The sequence below is a fragment of the Entelurus aequoreus genome, linkage group LG07 (genome assembly GCF_033978785.1).
Source record: "Entelurus aequoreus isolate RoL-2023_Sb linkage group LG07, RoL_Eaeq_v1.1, whole genome shotgun sequence".
In the NCBI taxonomy this organism is placed as follows: Eukaryota; Metazoa; Chordata; class Actinopteri; order Syngnathiformes; family Syngnathidae; genus Entelurus; species Entelurus aequoreus.
Window position 1 is genome coordinate 54,274,561 of NC_084737.1, and position 21,876 is coordinate 54,296,436.

The following is a 21,876-nucleotide window of genomic DNA, read 5'->3' on the forward strand; positions in this document are numbered from 1 at the left end:
ACTTGAGAAGAGACTACCTGTCTAGCTCAATGCCAACATTTAAGTTATGACCTAAAGCAGTTGTTTTCCAAACACTTACTCACAAATATCTCCTTTTATGGTCAGGATGTGCTCTCCTGACTTAGCACCCACACACAGAGACAGGAAGGAGGAATATAAAACTGATGGTTTGGCTTCTCCGAGTTAGGTGTGCCTAATTTTTTGACCTAACCTCCTCCAGGAACTGCAGTCCTGCATAATGACGCTCGCTTGTATTAAAGGCCTACTGAAACCCACTACTACCGACCACGCAGTCTGATAGTTTATATATCAATGATGAAATCTTAACATTGCAACACATGCCAGTACGGCCGGGTTAACTTATAAAGTGCAATTTTAAATTTCCCGGGAAATATCCGGCTGAAAATGTCTCGGTATGATGACGTTTGCGCGTGACGTCATGAATTGTGCGGAAGTATTGGGACACCATTGTGTCCCAATACAAACAGCTCTGTTTTCATCGCAAAATTCCACAGTATTCTGGACATCTGTGTTGGTGAATCTTTTGCAATTTGTTTAATGGACAATGAAGACAGCAAAGAAGAAAGCTGTAGGTGGCATTACATATATATATATATATACACCCAGGTGTATTAGCGGCTGGCTACAGCAACACAACCAGGAGGACTTTGAGTTGGATAGCAGACGCGCTATTGTGAGTATGCAGCTTTCTTCCAAACATTTGATCGCTTGCCCGTCCGTGCGTGCCGCTATGTGCATGTCACGTACGTAACTTTGGGGAAATATATGTGCTGTATGAACTTTGCGGAAGTGAACGGTACTTTGGGCTGTGGGATTGATTGTGTTGTGCGGGTGTTTGAGTTGTATTGGCGGGTTATATGGACGGGAGGGGGGAGGTGTTTGTTATGCGTGATTAATTTGTGGCACATTAAATATAAGCCTGGTTGTGTTGTGGCTAATAGAGTATATATATGTCTTGTGTTTATTTACTGTTTTAGTCATTCCCAGCTGAATATCAGGTCCCACCCGCCTCTCACAGCATCTTCCCTATCTGAATCGCTTCCACTGCCCTCTAATCCTTCACTCTCACTTTCCTCATCCACAAATCTTTCATCCTCGCTCGAATTAATGGGGTAATCGTCGCTTTATCGGTCCGAATCACTCACGCTGCTGGCGTCCATGATTGAAAACAATGTGCAGATGTGAGGAGCTCTTCAACCTGTGACATAACGCTACTTCCGGTACAAGCAAGGCTTTTTTTTATCAGCGACCAAAAGTTGCGAACTTTATCGTCGATGTTCTCTACTAAATCCTTTCAGCAAAAATATGGCAATATCGCGAAATGATCAAGTATGACACATAGAATGGATCTGCTACCCCCGTTTAAATAAGAAAATCTCATTTCAGTAGGCCTTTAAAGCAACTTTTGGTTCAGTAAAGCGTCTCGGACGTCTATTTTGATCCAGCCGCACTGTCGTGTCACCCTTAATTCTGTCTGGACGAGGATGACAATTAAGACCAGAAATACACATCAGTAATGAATACTTAGTTATCATTTAGCATATATTCTGTACTCAGGCATACATTATACAATCATTTTACATTTGAACTTTTTTTTCCATCCATCCATTTTCTACTTTAATAGAAAATGGTAACTTAGTACAAGTGGTAGAGTAGCCCAAAATTGTACTCAAGTAAGAGTACCATTACTTTAGAGTAGTATGACTCAATTAAAAGTAAAAAGTGCTCTTCCAAATAATTGCTTGAACAAGAGTAAGTATTTAGAGAAAACAACTATTCTAGTAACTTCTGGTTAATTTTAGTAGCTATTTTTTTTTAATGGTAGTTCTACTAGAACTATAGCCTGTGTGTGGGCGTGTGAGGCAGAGACACTACTACATCATGTGTTACAAAAGATGCACATTTTACACGGCTAATGTTTGCCTATGGCAGCTAAAACGTTTAAAAACAAAACTACTCTACAATTTATTCTCTAGTTGAAAGTGAAATTCTTGTAGGCTGAAATGTTAAACATTTCTCACTGACGCAGATGACAGTGCATGATCAAACTGTTCTTTTTTGTAGTTTGTAAAGTAAACTATAAAGAGTTGTGCTGCCTTATCTGACATCATGTCACTTTTTACAGCGTGTAGTTCGAATTCAGTCATGTGACTGCCAGGCTCCATTTGATTGGTCAAACAGAATCACGTGACAATTCCCGCTGTAAGAAGTCTCTTTAACGAGCCAAACGTCGTCTTTGCAATCAGTAATCAATCGATCATAAGTGAATATAATGATTTTATAAATAAATGTAACGATCAGATTGAAACCCAAAGTGACAGATTAAAAGTATTGTTTCTTTTTTTTTACATACTCAAGTAAAAGTAAAAAGTATGGTGCTTTAAAACTACTCTGACAAGTACAATTTCTCCAATAAATTACTCGAGGAAATGTAGCGAGTTATTACCTACCTCTGTAACTTAGTATATGTTAAACACAAACTATCAATAATTGTTGAGACACGGAGAACGGGTAGAGTTAAATAAGCTCTGCTTCTTTGTACTCCTTTTCATGCATATTGAATTGTGCAGTTGTAAACACTTGATGTAACTTTGTCAAGCATTGCTGTAAATTAGGCTGACCATATTCTGAAATCCCAAAAAGAGGACATATATGCGTGCCAAGGCGGGGACTAGGTGAAAATTTGCCAATGATACTCGAACTTGCTTTATAAATAATATATTTATTTAAATAAAGCATTTTTCTCCTCTGTTGACAGCAGTGTTGGCGCTAGGAATTTTCAAAATGGGGTCCCAGGGTTGGGGTTGTGGATATGGCAGTTTGTAGTGACAGTTCATTTTATGGGCAGGGTGTGTATGAGGTAGTGCAAAGGGCTGCAGAGTAATGAGATGCGCGGCAAGGGGTTCGGCTATAAGCCGCCTACCGCCCGACCAGAGCAGGTGGAGTTCAGGGGTTGAGAGGTGGAGATCCTTGGGCTCAGGCTCAAGGCCTATCTACAGCTCGCCATCCAAGACTTGGGACCTGGCCTACGTAAACACAGGACCCGGTGTTCAATCAATGTGCGCACATAAACATCAACATTGAGTCATCTATTGTTCGACCTTCAATAAATAAGTTACACTTATTATTATCATTATTAGCAATAATACTGCTAACATTAACAATATTAAACCATCCCATGTATGTACAACATAACAAACACGACAGTACACAGTGTTGTCACTATGACGGGTGTAACATGAACAATATTAAACAATAGAAAATAACAGTGACGTCACTATGACAGGTGTAACATTAACAATATTAAACAATAGAAAATAACAGTGACGTCACTATGACGGGTGTAACAGTGTTCATTCATTGTCTTTACCGTAGCATAAAAAGTGCACATGGCCTTAAAACGCCACAACACTTAGTCACCATATGTAAGTACCCCAAATAAAGACTCGAAATAAATATAAATTCAATGGGATCAGAAACATTGGAGGAAACGGGATTAAAAGCCGATGCTAACCGCCCATAGACAATACATGGGTACGGCTAGCAGCTACTATTAGCAAACAGATTCACTTACCAACTCGGCTTAATAACACTCTCTCGTCGCAACTCGGCCCTGATGGTCGGCACCTATAAGTTTACAATTAATTGTAAAATGTTGGACGGTTGTTTTTACGATATGCAGGCAAACGACAACTTTAAAACATACAGGCTTCAGATGTGCCCAGGTTTAGCCACCGCACCTGGCAGCCATCTTGGGACGGTGGATCATATAGAGCGCGATAGGCTGCAGCGGGTCACGTGAGCGCGTGTGTTAAACTCGTGAGATTAAACGTGGAAACGGCGCAGGTAATATGAGGGGATGCCATGAGAGGAAATATGTCTTATTTCCCACCCGTGTTACACGCACGCCTCCACATTTTGTTTTGTTTAACCCCTTCTTAACTCTGGACGTACATTGAAAATACCCGATACACGCAACCCTAACTCAAAATGCCGGACATTTGAGGCATTTAAAAAAAAACCGCCCGGCCACCCCGGACATCCCCGCAAAAGAGGACATGTCCGGGGAAAAGAGGACGTATGGTCAGCCTATGTAAATAAATAAACCATAAGTTTAAGTTCAAATTAAAAGACACAAGAAAGTGCAAGTGATAGTCACAATGATTTATTTTTGTCTTTTAAGTACAATAAAATCTAAATATTCTTTGGTTGCGAAGCTTTTTATATATGTAAGAAAAGTGTTAAAATGTATGAGTAAAAGCCATCTAAACCACTTCAAACTGAGCCAAAATGAGCCATGGCTAGCCATTGAAAAGTGAGCATGTTGTGACACACACTTAATACATATCTTTATTTCTTGACATATCATGGAATGTTGTCAGAACCTTGTGGTAATGTTTTGGGTATATGTTTTTGGATCTATTTAAAATGTTAAATTCAATTAGTATTTTTTAAGGTATATAAATGCTAAGAGTGTGAAAGTGCTTTAGTTAATAACAGCATGAATACAGTGGTACCTCAGTTTTCCTTAGTAATTAGTTCCAAAAGATCTGACCAAAACCAAAATTGTACAAAAAACAATGTTCTCCAAAAAAGTAATGTAAATTCAATTAATCCATTCCCAACACCCACAAATATGAACACAAAACAATTTTCGTAGAGAATATTTATACTTTAGCATGCAAAAACCGTGTGAAATTCAATAATAAATGAGGAATGAAATGGACAAATTCAAATTTAACATTAATTTTGCCTTAATTGAAAACTCTTCTTGGCAAAGACGGTAATGGAAGGAAATGGAGTTCTTGGTTTCATTAGTGTTTCTCACCTTCTTTTTAAAGTGCTGGCAATCACAACTTTCTTTGGTCCCCTAGTGCAGTGGTTCTCAACCTTTTTTCAGTGATATACCCCTGTGAATTTTTTTTAAATTCAAGTACCCCCTAATCAGAGCAAAGCATTTTTGGTTGAAAAAAAGAGATAAAGAAGTAAAATACAGCACTATGTCATCAGTTTCTGATGTATTAAATTGTATAACAATGCAAAATATTGCTCATTTATAGTGGTCTTTCTTGAACTATTTGGAAAAAAAGATAGGTTTTTATTTATATTTATAAAGGATTTTGGAATTGTTGCTATTTTTAGAATATTTAAAAAAAAATCTCACATACCCCTTGGCATACCTTCAAGTACCCCCAGGGGTACGCGTACCCCCATTTGAGAACCACTGCCCTAGTGGATTATTGGACACTTGAATTCGTGGGATGACACGTGTCCCAATGGACTATCTTTTTACCAGGGGTGCATTGGCCATCTTGGAGTTTTCACAGGGTGCCAATTAATAATGGGTCAACGGACAGCTGATTTTTACATTTCCATCCATCCATCCATTTTCTACCGCTTGTCTCTTTTTTTGGGGGTCGCGGTGGGTGCTGGAGCCTATCTCAGCTGCATTTGGGCGGAAGGCGGGGTACACCCTGGACAAGTCGCCACCTCATCGCAGGGCCAACACAGATAGACAGACAACATTCACACTCACATTCACACACTAGGGACCATTTAGTGTTGCCAGTCATCCTATCCCTAGGTGCATGTTTTCTGCGGTGGGAGGAAGCCGGAGTACCCGGAGGGAACCCACGCAGTCACGGGGAGAACATGCAAACTCCACACAGAAAGATCCCGAGCCCGGGATTGAACTCAGGACTACTCAGGACCTTCGTATAGTGAGGCACATGCACTAACCCTTATCAATACTTTTTTTGCAGCGGAGGAAGAAAGAGAGAAAATGGAGAACGAAAGTAAAAAATAGGTGGTGCAAAGAAATTCGGAGATAGGAAAAGAAAAGCTATAGTGACACAGCCAGCTAAAGGCAGGAACATGTTATGTCTGCAGGGGTAGCCGTCACATATCTGCGCACGGATTGCTATAAAATGTTTGTCCCAATTCGCCCAGGCTTGTTAAAACAGAATGTTTGGCCATACAGTAGACGAAAACCGGCAACAATTTTAGCCAACATTTTTGCCAAAAACCGAATCACCCAAAAATGTGGGGTATACGAAAACCGAGGTACCACTTTCTAACAAGGTTCGCTCCAGTGTTTTTGTGCAAGATACGACGACACTGTTTTGTGTGCATGTTAGCATTGCGTTGACAGAACATGTGAACAAACTCTTATTTCTCAAGTGATGCTGAAGGCTCCTCCTTGCGTTCCTGATCCTGAGGCAGTGTAGTAGACATAGCATACTCCTCACTGACGCCTTCAGATGTCGTGCTGATGTTCACAAAGGAAGGCTCTTCCTCCTGCTGCTCTGCCGGCGCTGCCTGGTTTTGGACCTCTGTAACGGTAACCTCCTGCTCATCGCTGCCCGGCGGGGACAGTCGGCTGTCCTCTTCAGGGAGTGCAATCTCCATCTGGTCAGGATGTTCTTCAGGAGGCTGGGAGTCAGAGTTGTTGTGAGGCTGGTGATACACACAGTTCAAAGGTCAACAAATGAAGAGTCCAAAGTCACAAAAGGTCAGGTGAGGTCATACCTTTTTGATGCCAAAGGTCAGAGGGGACACCTTCAGGCTGGATGTTTTCTGTTTGATCTTCTCTCGTTGCTCAGCCGAAACAATTTTGGTTCCAATCTTTGTCATCTTTTTCTCAATGTTTTGTCGCGAAAACGCCTTCTTCAGGCTGTCAACCTGCACACACAGGACAAAAAGATTTAATTATGGATATATTAGGGATGTCAAAGTTAAAGTCTATGTATCTCTCCAATCCGCTGAATGGAGGGGCTTCAACATGCCAAAGAATTCAAAGTAAATCAATTGCTAAGCGGAGGCTGTTAATTGCTCCTTTGTCCGGAAATGTGCAACCAAATCCTGGACCTGAGCTTCAATGCTCCCAGACACCCTCTGATTGTAAATCATTGCCTGGTCTTAAATATGTTCATTTGAATGTACGAGCTTACTACCAAAGATGGACATATTCAGAATTTGGGTGAAATTAATAGGGGCAGATGTTTTCATTTCAGAAACTTGGCTTACTAATAAGTCTATTACAAATGAAGACATTAACATTAATGGGTATAATGTTTACCGCACCAATAGGCCAAAAAAAGGTGGGGGTGTAGCTATTTATGTAAAATCCAGATATAATGCTTCAATTGTTCTTTCCCAGGCAATCTGTAAACAAATTAAATTTTTGGCTTTGGATGTAGAAATAGTAAAATCACTACATATTACTGTGGTTGGGTGTTACAGGCCTCCATCTGCTTCAAAGGAGGCGCTCGAGTCATTAAAACAGCTTTGGATAAGTTAAATTACACTGAATTATTTAAGTCAGGAGATTTTAACTGGGACTGGTTAAATGCAGCTTCAGATGAATTTAAAAGGTTTTGGATTCTGTTAATCTCACCCAGTTGGACAATTTTCATGAGTTCTCTTCGTTGGGTGTATTCTATAATGATTTGAGTGATCATTGTGTTACTGCTGCATGTAGAAATACTAGGATTCTGAAGTGCAAATCTCGTATTGTTTGTAGAAGGAATCCTACAAATTTTAATTAACAAGCCTTTCGTCGTGATTTCTCTATTGTTGACTGTGAACATATACATCTAATAACAGATGTACAGCTTGCTTGGACGTTTTTCAAAGACATTTTCATGTAGACGTGCACCTTTGAAGAAATACAGAGTGAAGGGACGAGAAAATCCCTGGTTTTCTCCAGAACTGGCAGACATCATTCATGGGCATTGTAGAAATCAGTGACACACACACGGCTGTCCACTTCAGTGGTGTAGACTTTACTGAACCAACTGCGCATGCCCCGAACATACATACACAACTACGGATGCCCATAAGGGACATCCACTACATCTCCCCTTCTCCAATGTACAACAAGAAATGAACAATCATTGCAATGTATTTATAAATAAGCATCACCATTTATAATGAATCAGCCCAACACCCTAAAAAGGCTTTATGTATGAGAATTGCATAACAAATTCCTTACCATCCTCTTATCTCCCTGAGAAAGAAAAAAAACAACAACAACAACAACACAAAACAACAACAGTGTTGCCAACTTACAGTCAAACAGTAATTGCCTTTTTTTCGTTATGTCCTGTCCTTTCACGAGACATAGTCTTTAAGCCACCCCGGTGGCTTTACCTGCCGTCTTGCAGCATCTCTTGCTTTCGGTGTCTGGGTTACCTGCTCTCCGATTGGTGTACCTGGTGTTGCTTCCTTCTCTGTTCTGTGTTCCTTTTGTGGGATTGGTGGCTCTTGTGGGGCCAACTGTGGCTGGAGCTGTGGCTCAGAGAGAGCCTGAAGGTGAGCCCTGTTTCTCCTCACCTCCTCTGCTCCAGTGTCGACCACATAGGAGCGTGGCGTGTCTGCCTTCCTGATCACTGTAGCTGTTTGTTTTGAGGGAGATATCCATACTGACTGTCCAGGCCTCAGCTTGGGCTTTTGTGTGGCCCGGTGTCTGCTGTCAAAGTTCTGAGCCTGGGTGCATTTCAGCTGATAGTCCTTTTTCTCGAAGGCCTTTGTTCTAGGCCGCTGTGGTTTGAGGTTAGATGGCGCTTGTGGCAGCGGCGAGCGGAGACGCCTTCCCATCAGGAGCTCGCTTGGTGACAGTCCATGGTGCAATGGTGTGACTCTATATGCTAACATTGCCCTGTATGGGTCCTCCTCATTCTTAAGTAACAACAATTTGACCGTCTTGACAGCCCTCTCCGCCTCTCCGTTACTCTGGCTGAAGTAAGGGCTACTAGTCACGTGCGAAAAGTCATAATCTCTGGCGAAGGCTGTGAACTCTGCTGAGGAGAACTGTGGACCATTGACACTCCGTAGCTCCTCTGGGACTCCGTGCCTGCAGAACATGGCTTTAAGTGTATTGATAATCCCCTTAGATGTGGTAATTGGGGTTTTCTCAATGTCTATGTATCTCAAATAATAGTCCACTGCTAACAGGTAGGAGCTGCCTTTCAGGTAAAACATATCCACCCCGACCTTTTGCCAGGGGCGCTGGGGCAGTGCTGATGGGATCATGGGCTCAGGATGCTGTGAATGGCTTTTAATACATGTTACACACTGTGCCACCATTTTAGTGATTTGACTCGTTATGCCCACCCACCACACTGACTGCTCTGCTCTTGCTTTGCATTTAGATATACCCATATGACCTTCATGCAGACGGGCCAGCATTTCTGCCTGCATAGTCTCAGGAATCACAATCCTCTGACCTTTCATTAAAAGTCCTCCTGCACAGTATAGTTCGCCCTGGTACGTCCAGTAGGGCTTTAGCTGCTCTGGCAGCCCTTCCTGTCTGGGCCACCCCCTTTTGCATAGCTCTCTAAGCCGTCTGCATATGGAGTCCTGCTCTTGTGCATCTCTAATCTGTTGTAGTTTTGCCTTAGATGCAGGTAGGCACTGTTGCACTGATTCCACAAACACCTTCACCTCCCCTTCTAGCTCCCTTTCATCTTCTGTGAGTGTGCGCACGATGGGTGCGCGTGATAACGCATCTGCCGTTATCAATGCTTTCCCTGGGACATGTACTATTTGATATGAGTACCTGAGGAGCCTGAGGCGAAAGCGCTGGATTCTCGGAGGTAGGTCATCCAGTGCCTTTGTTCCTAACAGAGCTAACAGTGGCTTGTGGTCTGTTTCTAGGGTGAACTGCAGGCCTATTAAGTATGAGCTGAGCCTTTCGCATGCCCATGTAACTGCAAGCGTCTCCTTTTCTACCTGTGCATATCTCTCTTCAGCATCAGAGAGACTGCGTGATATGTATGCTATTGGTCGCCACTCTTTGTTCTCTTGCATCTGAGTGAGAACTGCCCCGAGCCCAAAAGAAGAAGCGTCTGCGGACACTCTTGTTTTGGCACCTGGCCTGCACTGTGCCAGCACCCTGTCTGAGGCCAGCTCCCTTTTCACTTTTTCAAATGCGGCCTGTTGCACTTCTCCCCATACCCACTCACACTCTTTTGCTAACAAGTCTCGTAACGGTTTGGTTATGTCTGTGAAAAAAGGCAAAAATTCACCCACGTATGTTGCCATGCCTAGAAACCTTCTCACATCTGCTACATTTTGTGGAGTAGACATATCTGTGATTGCTCTGAATTTTTCAGGGTCCGGTGCTATGCCCTCGCCACTGATGTTGTGTCCCACAACACTAACTCTGGCTGTGCGAATGCACATTTTTCATTTAGGGTGAGCCCAGCATCCTGAAGTCTGGAGAGCACCGCTGTCAGCCTCTCATCATGCTGTTCCCGGTCCACCCCACACACCAATATGTCTTCAGCATGACAAACAACCCCTGTCAGTCCTTCTAAGAGCTGCGACATGCGGCGTTGAAAGTGTTCTGGCCCTGAGCTAATTCCAAATGGTAGGACATTGAAACAAAAGCGGCCACAGGGGGTTACAAATGTTGTAAGTTCTCTGCTTTCTTCTGCCAAGGGAATCTGCCAAAAACCAGACCGGGCATCCAGCTTGGTGAATACCTTTGCTCCGTCTAACTGTGCCAGTGACTGCTCTACTGATGGCAATATGTGCCTCTCCCTACATACTGCCTCATTAAGTCTGGTCAGATCCACACAGATTGTGATTTTCCCATTAGGTTTAACTACGGGCACCATGCCTGCACGCCATGCTGTTGGCCTTTCTACCCTCGAAATTACCCCCATCTTTTCCATCCTCTCTAACTCCTCCTTTACTTTCTCTGTCAGAGGAATCGGCACCCTGCGTGGTGTCGTGAGTGCATAGGGCCTCACATACTCCTTCAATTGAATGCTGTAGTCCCCATCGAGCCTACCTAGACCAGCAAAGACTGTGGGAAACCTGTTTTTAAATGTTTCCCCTGGATCCTCTACTTCATCTACTTGCTCCACCAGCCGCAGGGCCTCTACAGCTGGAAGGCCTAGTAGGGGTCTGACAAATAAGTCCGCCACGAACACGGGCTGGGTGACTGTTCCATTTTTACTCTTAAGCTGACATTTTACCTGCCCCGCAACTTGTAGTACAATGTTATTGGGGCCATATAGTCTCTTGGTTGTTTGCATCAAGGGGCCATCTCTGCTGTATTTATACAGATTGGTGGGGATCGCGGTGACCGCTGCACCTGTGTCAATTTTGAAGGAGATTACCTCTCCATTAAGTTCAATGTCCGTGTGCCAGCCTGAGTTTTGCCCTCTTAGCTCACCCATAAAGAGGGAATCCTGTTGCAGTTCGTCCTGTACTTCATGCACAGGCTGCATGGAACGACACACAGCGGAAAAATGTCCTCGTTTGCGGCACTTCCTGCATTCCGCATTGTTAGCTGGGCACTCTTTCCAGTTATGGGGGCCCCTTCCACATTTCTGACATCTCTCTGAACTACTTACAGTCTCTGTTTGTCTTGATCTCGCCTGGCCGTGTTGTTTGTGTCCCTGCATTTCCTGTCTTCTAAATGGACGTGAGATAGCATCAACCTCTCTCCTCTCCTCTGCCTGTGGAGACTCACCCCGCATCACAGCCTGTTGCTGTTTAACCACCTCTGACTGTTAAACCTGGCTTATAGCTTTTTGTAAAGTTAAGCAGCATCAATTTGTAACTTTTCTGACAGAGCGATATTCCTTATCCCTACTACTATGCGGTCACGTATTAACTCCTCCCGAAGCACTCCAAAATTACAGTGTTCAGCCAGTTTATGTATTGTTGTTATAAAGCTATCTGCCGACTCACCAGGCTCCTGTTTCCGTACATTAAACTGTGCGCGCTCGAATATGACATTGTGTCTCCCAACAAAATAATCACTGAAACTTTTTATCACCGCAGCATAGTTCTGTTTTTGATCCGATGTCAATGGAGAAGCATCCAAAATGTCCTCCGCATCCTCTCGCATGAAGTACATCAGCGTGTTGACCTGGAAAGCGTCCCCTTTCTTGTCCAGTCCTGACGTCACTCGATACCTCTCGAATCTTTTGCTCCATCTTGGCCATTTCTTCCCGTCTCCGCAGTCGAACTTTTCTGGCGGGCTAACTTGAAAGTTGTCTCCATGAGCGGGAAGCGCCGGTGCATTGCCTTCACTCATTGTGATAGCTAACTTGGGAACGAACTAATTAACTCGTACTAATAAAACAAAAACACTACCTTTCGCCGTCGGCATAAGTCTTTATATGTCCTCTCTGACACATTTAATAACTTGGCGCGGTTGTTTAGACACTTCTGACGCCATGTAGAAATCAGTGACACACACACGGCTGTCCACTTCAGTGGTGTAGACTTTACTGAACCAACTGCGCATGCCCCGAACATACATACACAACTACGGATGCCCATAAGGGACATCCACTACAGGCATGGGTATGGGATAAGGCGAGATAAAAGTAACTGCCACTGATTGGTGATATTTTAGACAGCTTTGAAATCAATGCACTTCGTTTATCACAAAGGCCAAATCAGAATATTTTTTGTTTGTCACCACTGAGAACCTCAACAACGCACAGAAATAGGTCAGTATGTATGTATGTATTAAATTTGGGAAGTCAGCCTTTGAAGGGCCAAAAATAACCACTCTGCGGACCAAATTTGGCTTGTGGGCCTCAATTTTGTCACTACCGATGTTGCGTCCACATTTCCTGGTGGTCGCTAAGAGACGGTAATGGGTTTCGAGTTTGAATCACACGCTTAACTCTGAAATACATTTGAGGTTGATTTAATACGTCACAGGAATAAGATGGCACGTACGGTACAAAATCAAGCGTAGTGGCAGAAAATGAAGAGTTTAATAAAGCGTATAAAAGCAATAAACAAAAATACGGCCTCCGAACCTGGCCTCTCTACTGTTTCCTATTTCCTGCCCTGACACAGGTGAATGCAAGTTCTTAATTACTTCCTGTTTGGTAAATCGCGTAGCCACAACCATTCCACATGTGACCAGTAACTCTCTCATCCCAGCTGACACACCCCCACACACACACACATTGCTCCTAAAAACCTAATTTTGGCTCCTACATCTAGTTTAAAAGAGGCAATATAACACATTCTTCCTGTGGGTGTCTTACCTTCTTCAAACTGGAGCGTTTCAGTTTCTCAGCTCTGGACTTTTCCATGTTCTCCAGGTCATGAGGCCACATCTCCTCCTCCTGATCCTCCTCCAGACCCACATCCTCGTCAGATGATAAGTCGATGGTATGGAGGCCACCCTCCGAGGGCTGATCACCTTCAACACCTGGTGCTGGCTCCTCCCCTTCTTCTAGAATCTCATCACGAGGGAATGGTGGCGGATCCTTCACAAAGACACTGGAGGGAATTTCGTTCTCCTCCTGTAAGGGACAGCACAGGCACCACAAACACACTTTAACACTGAACTGCTAATCACTCTGGTGTAGGTGGTAAAGAAGCACACATATGCTAATATACACATGTTTTAGCATGGCTATATGGAATTTGGAGAATGTGGATTTTGTGTGATACCCAGGCGTATGCTTCTCAGAGATCTCTGGTTCCATCCCAAGGAATGCCAGACCACATGATCCATCACAGGGAATGCAAGTAGATTAAATGATTTAATGTTGATAGAGAAGCACAGACATGCTTACATACGTATGCTAACACACATGCATTAGCATGACTGTAAGGAATTTGGAGAATGTTAAGTATTGGTGAGAGAACCCAGGCTTATGGTTCCCAGTGAGCTCCTGTTCCATCCCCGAAAATGCTAGACGATCAAATGATCTCTTGTTCCATCCTGAGAAATGCCAGATCACATGAACTCATGTTCTATTAGAAAAAAATTATCAGAGTGATCACGTGATCTTCATCCCGGGAAATCCCAGTTACAGACCACACATTCCCATGTTCCATCATATAAAATAACAGATTACATGAAGTCATGTTCAATCATAGGAAACAACAACAACAGATTTTATGAATTTATGTTCCAACATAAAAAATAACAGATTACATGAAGTCATGTTTTATCAAATAAAATACAAGATTACATTAACTAATGTTTCATCAGAGAAAATAACTGCACACATTGACTCATTCTATCACAGGAACTCAGTTAATCACAGAATCACAATTTACACCACGGTAGATCACATGAGGTCATGTTCCATCCCGCAAAATGCCAGTTGATCACAAAGACTGAAATAATTAGAGCTCACAAACCTGAAAGATAAGGACTTTAAAGAGGTTTCTGTTGGCCAGGTGGGCGTGGTTGGCCTCCAGCTTCTTAACCTGTGCACCCTGACGTTCCATCTTGTCACGTACCTGAAACATACATTCATTAATAATAATTTTGAAGGAATGACAATTGTATTAACCATCTACCAGGGAAACCTGGCATCCGGCATGAACATAACGTAGTAAACTTCAAGGTACCTCCTTCATGGTGACGGAAAGTTTGCGGCTCTTGTCTAGCAGTTTGCTGACGGTGTTGGAGGTGTGAGTGTGACTCTTGGATAGTTTGAACATGTCAGCCTGGATCCCTCTGACCACGCCCTCCATCTCAACCTGGTGCGCCTAAAACAAATTCAATTTGTCAGGCTATCTGGGCATATCATTTACATATTTTCTGTAATGAAAACGTGTATGTGAGGTTCATAGAATAATGTTTTAGTGAACTATGTAAGAGCAATGTATGGATTATATTCTAAAGCAGGGGTGTCCAAACTACGGCGAGCAGGCCAAGTGCGACTCGCCGGCATCTTCACTCTGGCCAGCAAGACGTCACAAGTTTGTTAAGAAATTCTGCCCGGGAAACATCTTGTTGTTACCTTCAAACGTGTGACCATCCTGTGAACGACAGAATACATGAGTAAAGCACAGTCTTTCTGTGCTTTACTCATATTTTTCAAGAGCATAGCATCGATTTTTATGACCCAATCCAAATATCCTTTCCCGCTCATTGTGCAACTGCAAATAATCTATTTACAACACAAAAAGTTAACACACGTGGTCTCACATAACACACAGCTTGCCTCCTGAACTAAGTGGAGATTATTAAAATGTCTAAGCAGTACACACAATTCAAAAGTACAACCATTTAAATACACTACCACGCCTGATGGGTAATATGCAAAATACTCTCTCCACACTTTGCACATTTTAGGTGCTTGATATTTTTGATTGATTACAACATTTTAAGGTCGTCACGGAAGTAAACAAGGTAGTGGCCAAGATATAGGGGGGACTGGGGGGAAGGGCACCTACATGGCGGAGCCGGGCTCCTTCCGCGGCTTGAGACCTAGCTTGTAGGAGCTCAGAATGGTGGAGTGTAAAATATTGAATGAAATGTTGTTTCGCTACAACTGGCTTTTTTTTTCACTCTCACATTTCACTTTACGATGTGCAGATCATTTTCAAGTGGCTCGCCGATGACAATTATGTCAATATTTACCCAGAATACCCTTGGAGTCCAAGTGTATTTTGGGTAAAACCGTCATCAACCGTCTACCACGTGACTTTATCAGTCACTTGTAAACAAGTACAGGTACAGTACAAGAAGCTAGGTGAGACGGATGGATTAGCATTTACTCATAGTTAACATGAGTGGAATTATTTATAGTAGACATTAGAGATCTAACGGTATTACAAATACCGCCGTATTTCGGTTTCAAAGTCTTCTCAATAATACCGTGACGGTCTCAAACGAAAACTTGGTGAGTGTAGTTTCTTCTTGCATTTTAGCATTGGCCGGGTCTATAAATACACAACATTTCCCAGAACATTGTTTTTGCCAAATCATAACCTCTTTGGTGGAGGTAAGAGAGTATGTGTTCTGTTAAAGCGAAGCGCGCTACTTTTGTTTCGAGCGTATCCAAGGCGACAGACACAGACTCAGCGGGTCTCGTCGCACCGCACGACGGGAGATCACCCCCCAAAAAATGTTCAACGCGGAACCAAAAAGCTACTTGATACATCCTCAACCCATCCATCTATTTTTCAACTGCTTGTCTGTCGATGTTGCGGGAAGCTGAAGCCTATGCCAGCTGCACTCGGGTGGAAGACAGGGCTGGACAAATTGCCATCTAAAACAGTCTCACAGAAAATATATTTGAAGCCAGCGAAGTCAAACATCAGTTTGTGAGGTATTTACATTATTAAAAGTTATATTGTTAATTAACTTATCTGAGAAACAACATGTTCCAGATTGATATAAAAATTACCACTGTAGAGGAGACAGCTTCCATTAATGTAAAAGTTGAAATACACTAAACTGTACATTGTTTTACACTTGTTACACTGGATGTTTACATTGTTACTTTAAATACATCAACTGTAAGTTATTCTTTTAAATATTTGCTTGAAACAGTGTATGTTCCTACGCTAGTATTTGCACTTAAAAATACTTGTGTGTAGTCCAAAATATGATTAAAGCATTTTAGCATTATCCATCCATCCATCCATTTTAGCATTATGTGTGTTCAATTACAGTAAGTGTGTTTATCCTAAACATTCCTGCCACTTTATTTTGCACACTATGTATGGAGGTTTAATTGTGTCTTTATTATGAAAGCTTTGGAATCATTTCTATAGTTTGAAAAATATCCGTTCGGACACATTTAAATGTTAATTATGTTGTATTATGCCAAGGTGGCCCAGTTAACTGCTTTATTAAGCTATTTTGCAAGACCCGTGTCACATGACTTAAAAACTTGGCTCCTCATTGGCTGGTTCTAAGACAGGATCGATTTCCTCTGTCTTAGTTTACCGAAATTGAGTCTTGCATTTTGAAGGAGCGAATTTTTCGACACTGAATTTTTTTACACATAATTTTTAAGATTTTTTTTATTTTATACCAATTTTTTAAACACTTAATTTTAAAACACTGAATTAATTTTCAATTAAATTGTCAACATAATTTGATTCGAAAATTCAGTTCCCAAAATTCAAACGCAAAAAATTCAGTTACATAAATTCAGTGTCAAAAAATATTTCATAATAAAAACACAAATTAACCTCCATAGTATGGCCTTTTTAAGTCTCTTTTTCGACATACAACACAAAAATATTGTACCGTGGCCTTAATGCCTTGATAATATCGTACCATTAGACTTTAAACTGTTACATCCCCTAGTAGACATAAAAGTGGAGCAGCAATCCAATCAATCCACTCCACTTTATTTGTATAGCACATTTAAACAACAAAAATGTTTCTAAAGTGCTGCACAACAATATTAAAAACAGTATTAAAAACAATAATCAAATATTATCCTTAGCTCCACCAATGACTGAATAAAAACAAAAAATAAATACATATAGAACCAATATAAAAACAATATAAAAATAAATATGAATAAAAACTATTTTAAAAGGGAAAAAACAATTAAAACAGTAAATAGAAAGCACAAAGAAAAAGAAAAAAGACAACAAAGTAAAACCAAATTACAAAAACTGGGCATATTTTGTTCGTACTCATGGAGATAAACTCGACGTGGTTAATGGCAGCGATTCAGGCCTGCCAAATGCGCCAATACTGCCAGCATCAGGGAGCCACCTTTCCAGGTAGCAATTAAATTCTAACAATTACTGTACTACACTATAACAAGGTTTCTGCGGGGCATTAAAAGTCCTTAAATGGATTTAGCGAACATTTTAGCCTTAAATGGCATTTAAAACTTGATGTCCAGAGGCATTAAAAAATGTATACAATGTTTGGACTGGGCCGATAACAGTAAGTCAATCAATCAAGTGGTAAATTAAAAAAAAAACTCAATAATTTTGCCGACATCGATACATTTCTACGTCTGTCTGTGTGTTAATTTTCTCCGGCTGCAGCTTTCAAATTGGATACAAGGGACTTGTAAAGGTACGGTCCGAAAGCGTAAAAGGCACTGCCTCAATACGGTAAAATGAAACATTCTGGTGGCCCAAACTTTGCCATTCTGTGGTCACTGTAGAGATGTAGTCCTCAACTATGACACTATGTTGTGTTAATGAGAAGCTGAACTTGTTTCATACACGATTCATTTAATTCAGTCATCTCCAGTTCAACACACATGATCTAACTTGGCTAACATTAGCAGGTCTCGTGACGCAAACACCTCACGTGACCTACGATGGCCTAGGATGGAGAAACAAGGCAATTTTCACGAGACCACAACTCTTTATTCACCGACATTCCCACAGTAAATGAATGAGTTCCTTGAGCTGCCTGACACTTTATACTTAACTTGCTGTCTAATGTACCCATTTTAAACAACTGTGAGGGTGTAAAATACAATCTATTCAAGACGTTTAATTGAATCAGTTTATTTTTAATGCATCTAAAGGATGCAAAAATCCTTCTATGATGTGTCTTTTTCTCAAATGTTAATATCACTCATCTACTTCCGAACACATGCATCATTTGCATTCCGATTATGATGTGTATTTATTATTCCATAAAACATTTTATCTATTTTTTTCTAAATTAAAAAAATGTATCCTCCAGTTTGTTGCTAAAATAAGGGATATTTTTTATTTTTTATACAAATGATTGTCGTTACATCACAATCAACTCTGCTGTGTGGCGAAAAACGTGTCGTAATTTGTGTGTTTGCCTGTAAGCGTGTGTGTGTGTGTGTGTGTGTGTGTGTGTGTGTGTGTGTGTGTGTTTGTGAGACCACGCATGTGCAGCCATATGACAGCGTATTGGCATTTACCCTGGAAACATTTCTTTAGACACCCCTAACCTAAAGCATGATTGTGGAATAGAGCAAAGTTATCGGAATTTCAATTGAATCAATTCAATATAGAATTTTTTACAAGCCTATACCGCTTGGCCACAATAGGGTCAGAGGTGAGCTGGAGCCTATCCTAGTTGAGTTTGGGTGAGAAGTAAAGTATACCCTGGACTGGTCACCAGCCAATCCCAGGATATGTACTGTATATACAAAGTAGCATTTATGCTCACACTCACAGCTGCGGACTATTTCCACTGTACTATGAACACAACATGCATGTTTTTAGAACGGGGGAGAAATAAACCTACACAAGCAAGGTTAGACTCCAAACTCCACACTAAGATTTTCCAATGGCGATTCAAACCTGTGTCGTTGACGTTGTAACCACTAGTCCAACTCACAGTGGATATATGGTAACCTGACTCTCGCCAGATCCTTGTAGTTCGCTGAGCTCCACGCAAGGATCTGGGATTTCTGAATAGGAGATGTATTTCAGAAGGCGGGGCCTTGTAAAAAAAATCATTGTATGTGATTGGATAAACCACTTGTTCGTTATCTTGAATGACGTGCTACTTCAACCACTCACATCAAAAATCTACCCGTTACACTGATGAGAGTGACGCTGGGAAATCCAAACCCGGTCGGAAGAAGAGGCAAAACATCCTTGCCACCAATAAATGTCTTCAAAACCGTTCTCTGTTCATCTTTTAAATAATTAATATTCGATAGATTCGACAAAACCGTTCCAATAGCAGAATCAATGTCAGCACACGATCCTGATTGGTTCATTATTTTTTGCTATCTGGAAGGAGTTTGCAATGCCTTCAAGCCTCCTTGTGTGGAGCTCAACAAACTACAAGGATCTGGCGAGAGTCAGGTTACTATTCTAAAGCATGATTGTGGAATAGAGCAAAGTTATCGGAGTTTCAATTCATTGTATCGATTTAGAATTTGGCAGACATGAATCAATTCAATTTAGAACTTTTTACAAGCCTATACCGCTTGGCCTCATTAGGGTCAGAGGTGAGCTGGAGCCTATCCCAGCTGAGTTTGGGTGAGAGATAAAATATACCCTGGACTGGCCACCAGCCAATCCCAGGATATGTACTGTATATACAAAGTAGCATTTATGCTCACACTATTTCCACTGTATTCTGAACACAACATCCATGTTTTTAGAACGAGGGAGGGAAAAAAAAGACTCCAAACTCCACACTAAGATTTTCCAACGGCGATTCAAACCTGTAACGCTGACGTTGTAACCACTAGTCCAACGTCACAGTGGATATATGGAGACTGTAGTTGTCTCCTTCCTGATAAATGTTGCCTTAAACGAGCAATAGAACCCACCTAGTACTGGGCCATGCATGTATTCTTATGTGGTGTCATGCATGCAACACAATCTACACAGTGATGCAGATTGGACATTTTTCACATTTTGTCATTTAAAAACATTTTAGTGTTTTTTTTTGATTAATTGAAACTTTTATTAGTAGATTGCACAGTACAGTACATATTCCGTACAATTGACCACTAAATGGTAACACCCCAATAAGTTTTTCAACTTGTTTAAGTCGGGGTCCACGTTAATCAATTCATGGTACAAATATATACTATCAGCATAATACAGTCATCACTCAAGTTCATCATCAGAGTATATACATTTAATTATTTACAATCCGGGGGGTGGGATGTGGACGGGGTTGTAACGGGGACGGGGGTTAGGTTGGGTTGCTATCAGCATACTTCAGTCATCAACAATTATATAATCTGAGAAAAAAACATTGTAACAGTGTATGTCTCACTTGGTAGGATATTACCATGAATTGATTAACGTGGACCCCGACTTAAACAAGTTGAAAAACTTATTGGGGTGTTACCATTTAGTGGTCAATTGTACGGAATATGTACTGAACTGTGCAATCTACTAATAAAAGTTTAAATCCGTCAATCAACATGTACAGTGAGCAGTGACCATAGTGAGCTCGGAAAGCATAAGAACAAGTTTTAGGCTCTGTGGCCTTGACAATTGACAGTGAATACTGCAATAAAACTTAACAAACATGCTAGAAGTTTTGTCAAGTCTTTTAGCAAAAACATGTTGTTTTTTTGTTCTTCATCCACTTTTTGCGGCTCACATTTGCGAAAGTTGACCCCTTACACAGTTCGGACCAGAAGTGTGCGGTGCGGCCCCACCCTTCACTCACCTCCATCTTGTGCTGGTTCTCCTGCACGACGTCCAGCATGTTGACCAGCTTGTCCAGTAAAGTGAGGACCGTGATGGGGTTGACAGGTCCCTGGCCCATCTTCTCCAGGTCAAATCCAGCCATGTCCAAGGTCGGTTTCTCTGGGTTCTTCTGGTCTTTCAACGGCTCCTGGACCTGGGGAGGGACCACCAGGTCCTGGTTTTCATGGGGGTCAGTGGTCACCATAGTCTTGTGGGCCTGAACGGCGTCCTCAATCCTCAGAGGTAGCAGCTGGACAGGAAAGTTGTGCAGTGTGAAAAACAGTGGAAACTTTCAGTGTTTGTGCGAGCTGAGCTCCGCCCTAAGTCCCTCCTAGGAATGCATGCCGTTAACTCCTGCACTGCCAGGCTGCTCTGCACACAATACAGGACTACTTGGACTTTCCAGTCACTTCCAACGACAGGAAACAACTGCCACACATCGGTTTTAGTCTGATCTTAGAATAAAACATGGTGTCCTTAAAATCTAGAATAATCGGGAGAAATGCCTGAAAAATATGTTTTATTTTAGGCAAGGCAAGGCAGTTCCGTGACCTCTGCCAGGAGGTTATGTATTCGCTGGGTTGTTTAGTTCAGTGTTTTTCAACCACTGTGAGATACAGTCTGGTGTGCCGTGGGAGATGATCTAATTTCACCTATTTGGGTAAAAACTATTTTTTGTAAACCAGTAAGATGCTACCTCAGTAGAAGCATTTAAGTCCCATCTTGAAACTCATTTGTATACTCTAGCCTTTAAATAGACCCCCCCTTTTAGACCAGTTGATCTGCCGTTTCTTTTCTGCTCTGCCCCCCTCTCCTTCGTGGAGGGGGGAGGAGGGGGCGGGGGGGGGCACAGGTTCGGTGGCCACGGATGAAGCGCTGGCTGTCCAAAGTCGGGACCCGGGGTGGACCGCTCGTCTGTGCATCGGTTGGGGACGTCTCTGTGCTGCTGACCGGTCTCTGCTCGGGATGGTCTCCTGCTGGCCCCACTAT

General features: G+C 41.9%; 1 protein-coding gene and 1 long non-coding RNA gene across 2 annotated transcripts; both read right to left on the reverse strand.

Annotated features, from left to right (window-relative positions):
* Window positions 1-2,683: 2,683 nt before the first annotated feature.
* LOC133653127 (uncharacterized) lies at window positions 2,684-3,778 on the reverse strand. The gene is made up of 3 exons (XR_009826665.1): window positions 3,728-3,778; window positions 3,596-3,648; window positions 2,684-3,047 (listed from the first exon to the last, which is right to left on the reverse strand). It is a non-coding gene; the product is annotated as an uncharacterized LOC133653127 (long non-coding RNA).
* Window positions 3,779-5,172: 1,394 nt separating this feature from the next.
* On the reverse strand, window positions 5,173-21,187 carry LOC133654034 (caveolae-associated protein 2-like). Its single transcript, XM_062053984.1, has 6 exons — window positions 20,867-21,187; window positions 14,370-14,514; window positions 14,161-14,258; window positions 13,050-13,310; window positions 6,550-6,702; window positions 5,173-6,477 (listed from the first exon to the last, which is right to left on the reverse strand). Exons 1-6 carry the CDS (start codon window positions 21,089-21,091, stop codon window positions 6,190-6,192), a joined length of 1,170 nt encoding a protein of 389 aa, XP_061909968.1. The 5' UTR covers window positions 21,092-21,187; the 3' UTR covers window positions 5,173-6,189.
* Between the last annotated feature and the right edge of the window lie 689 nt (window positions 21,188-21,876).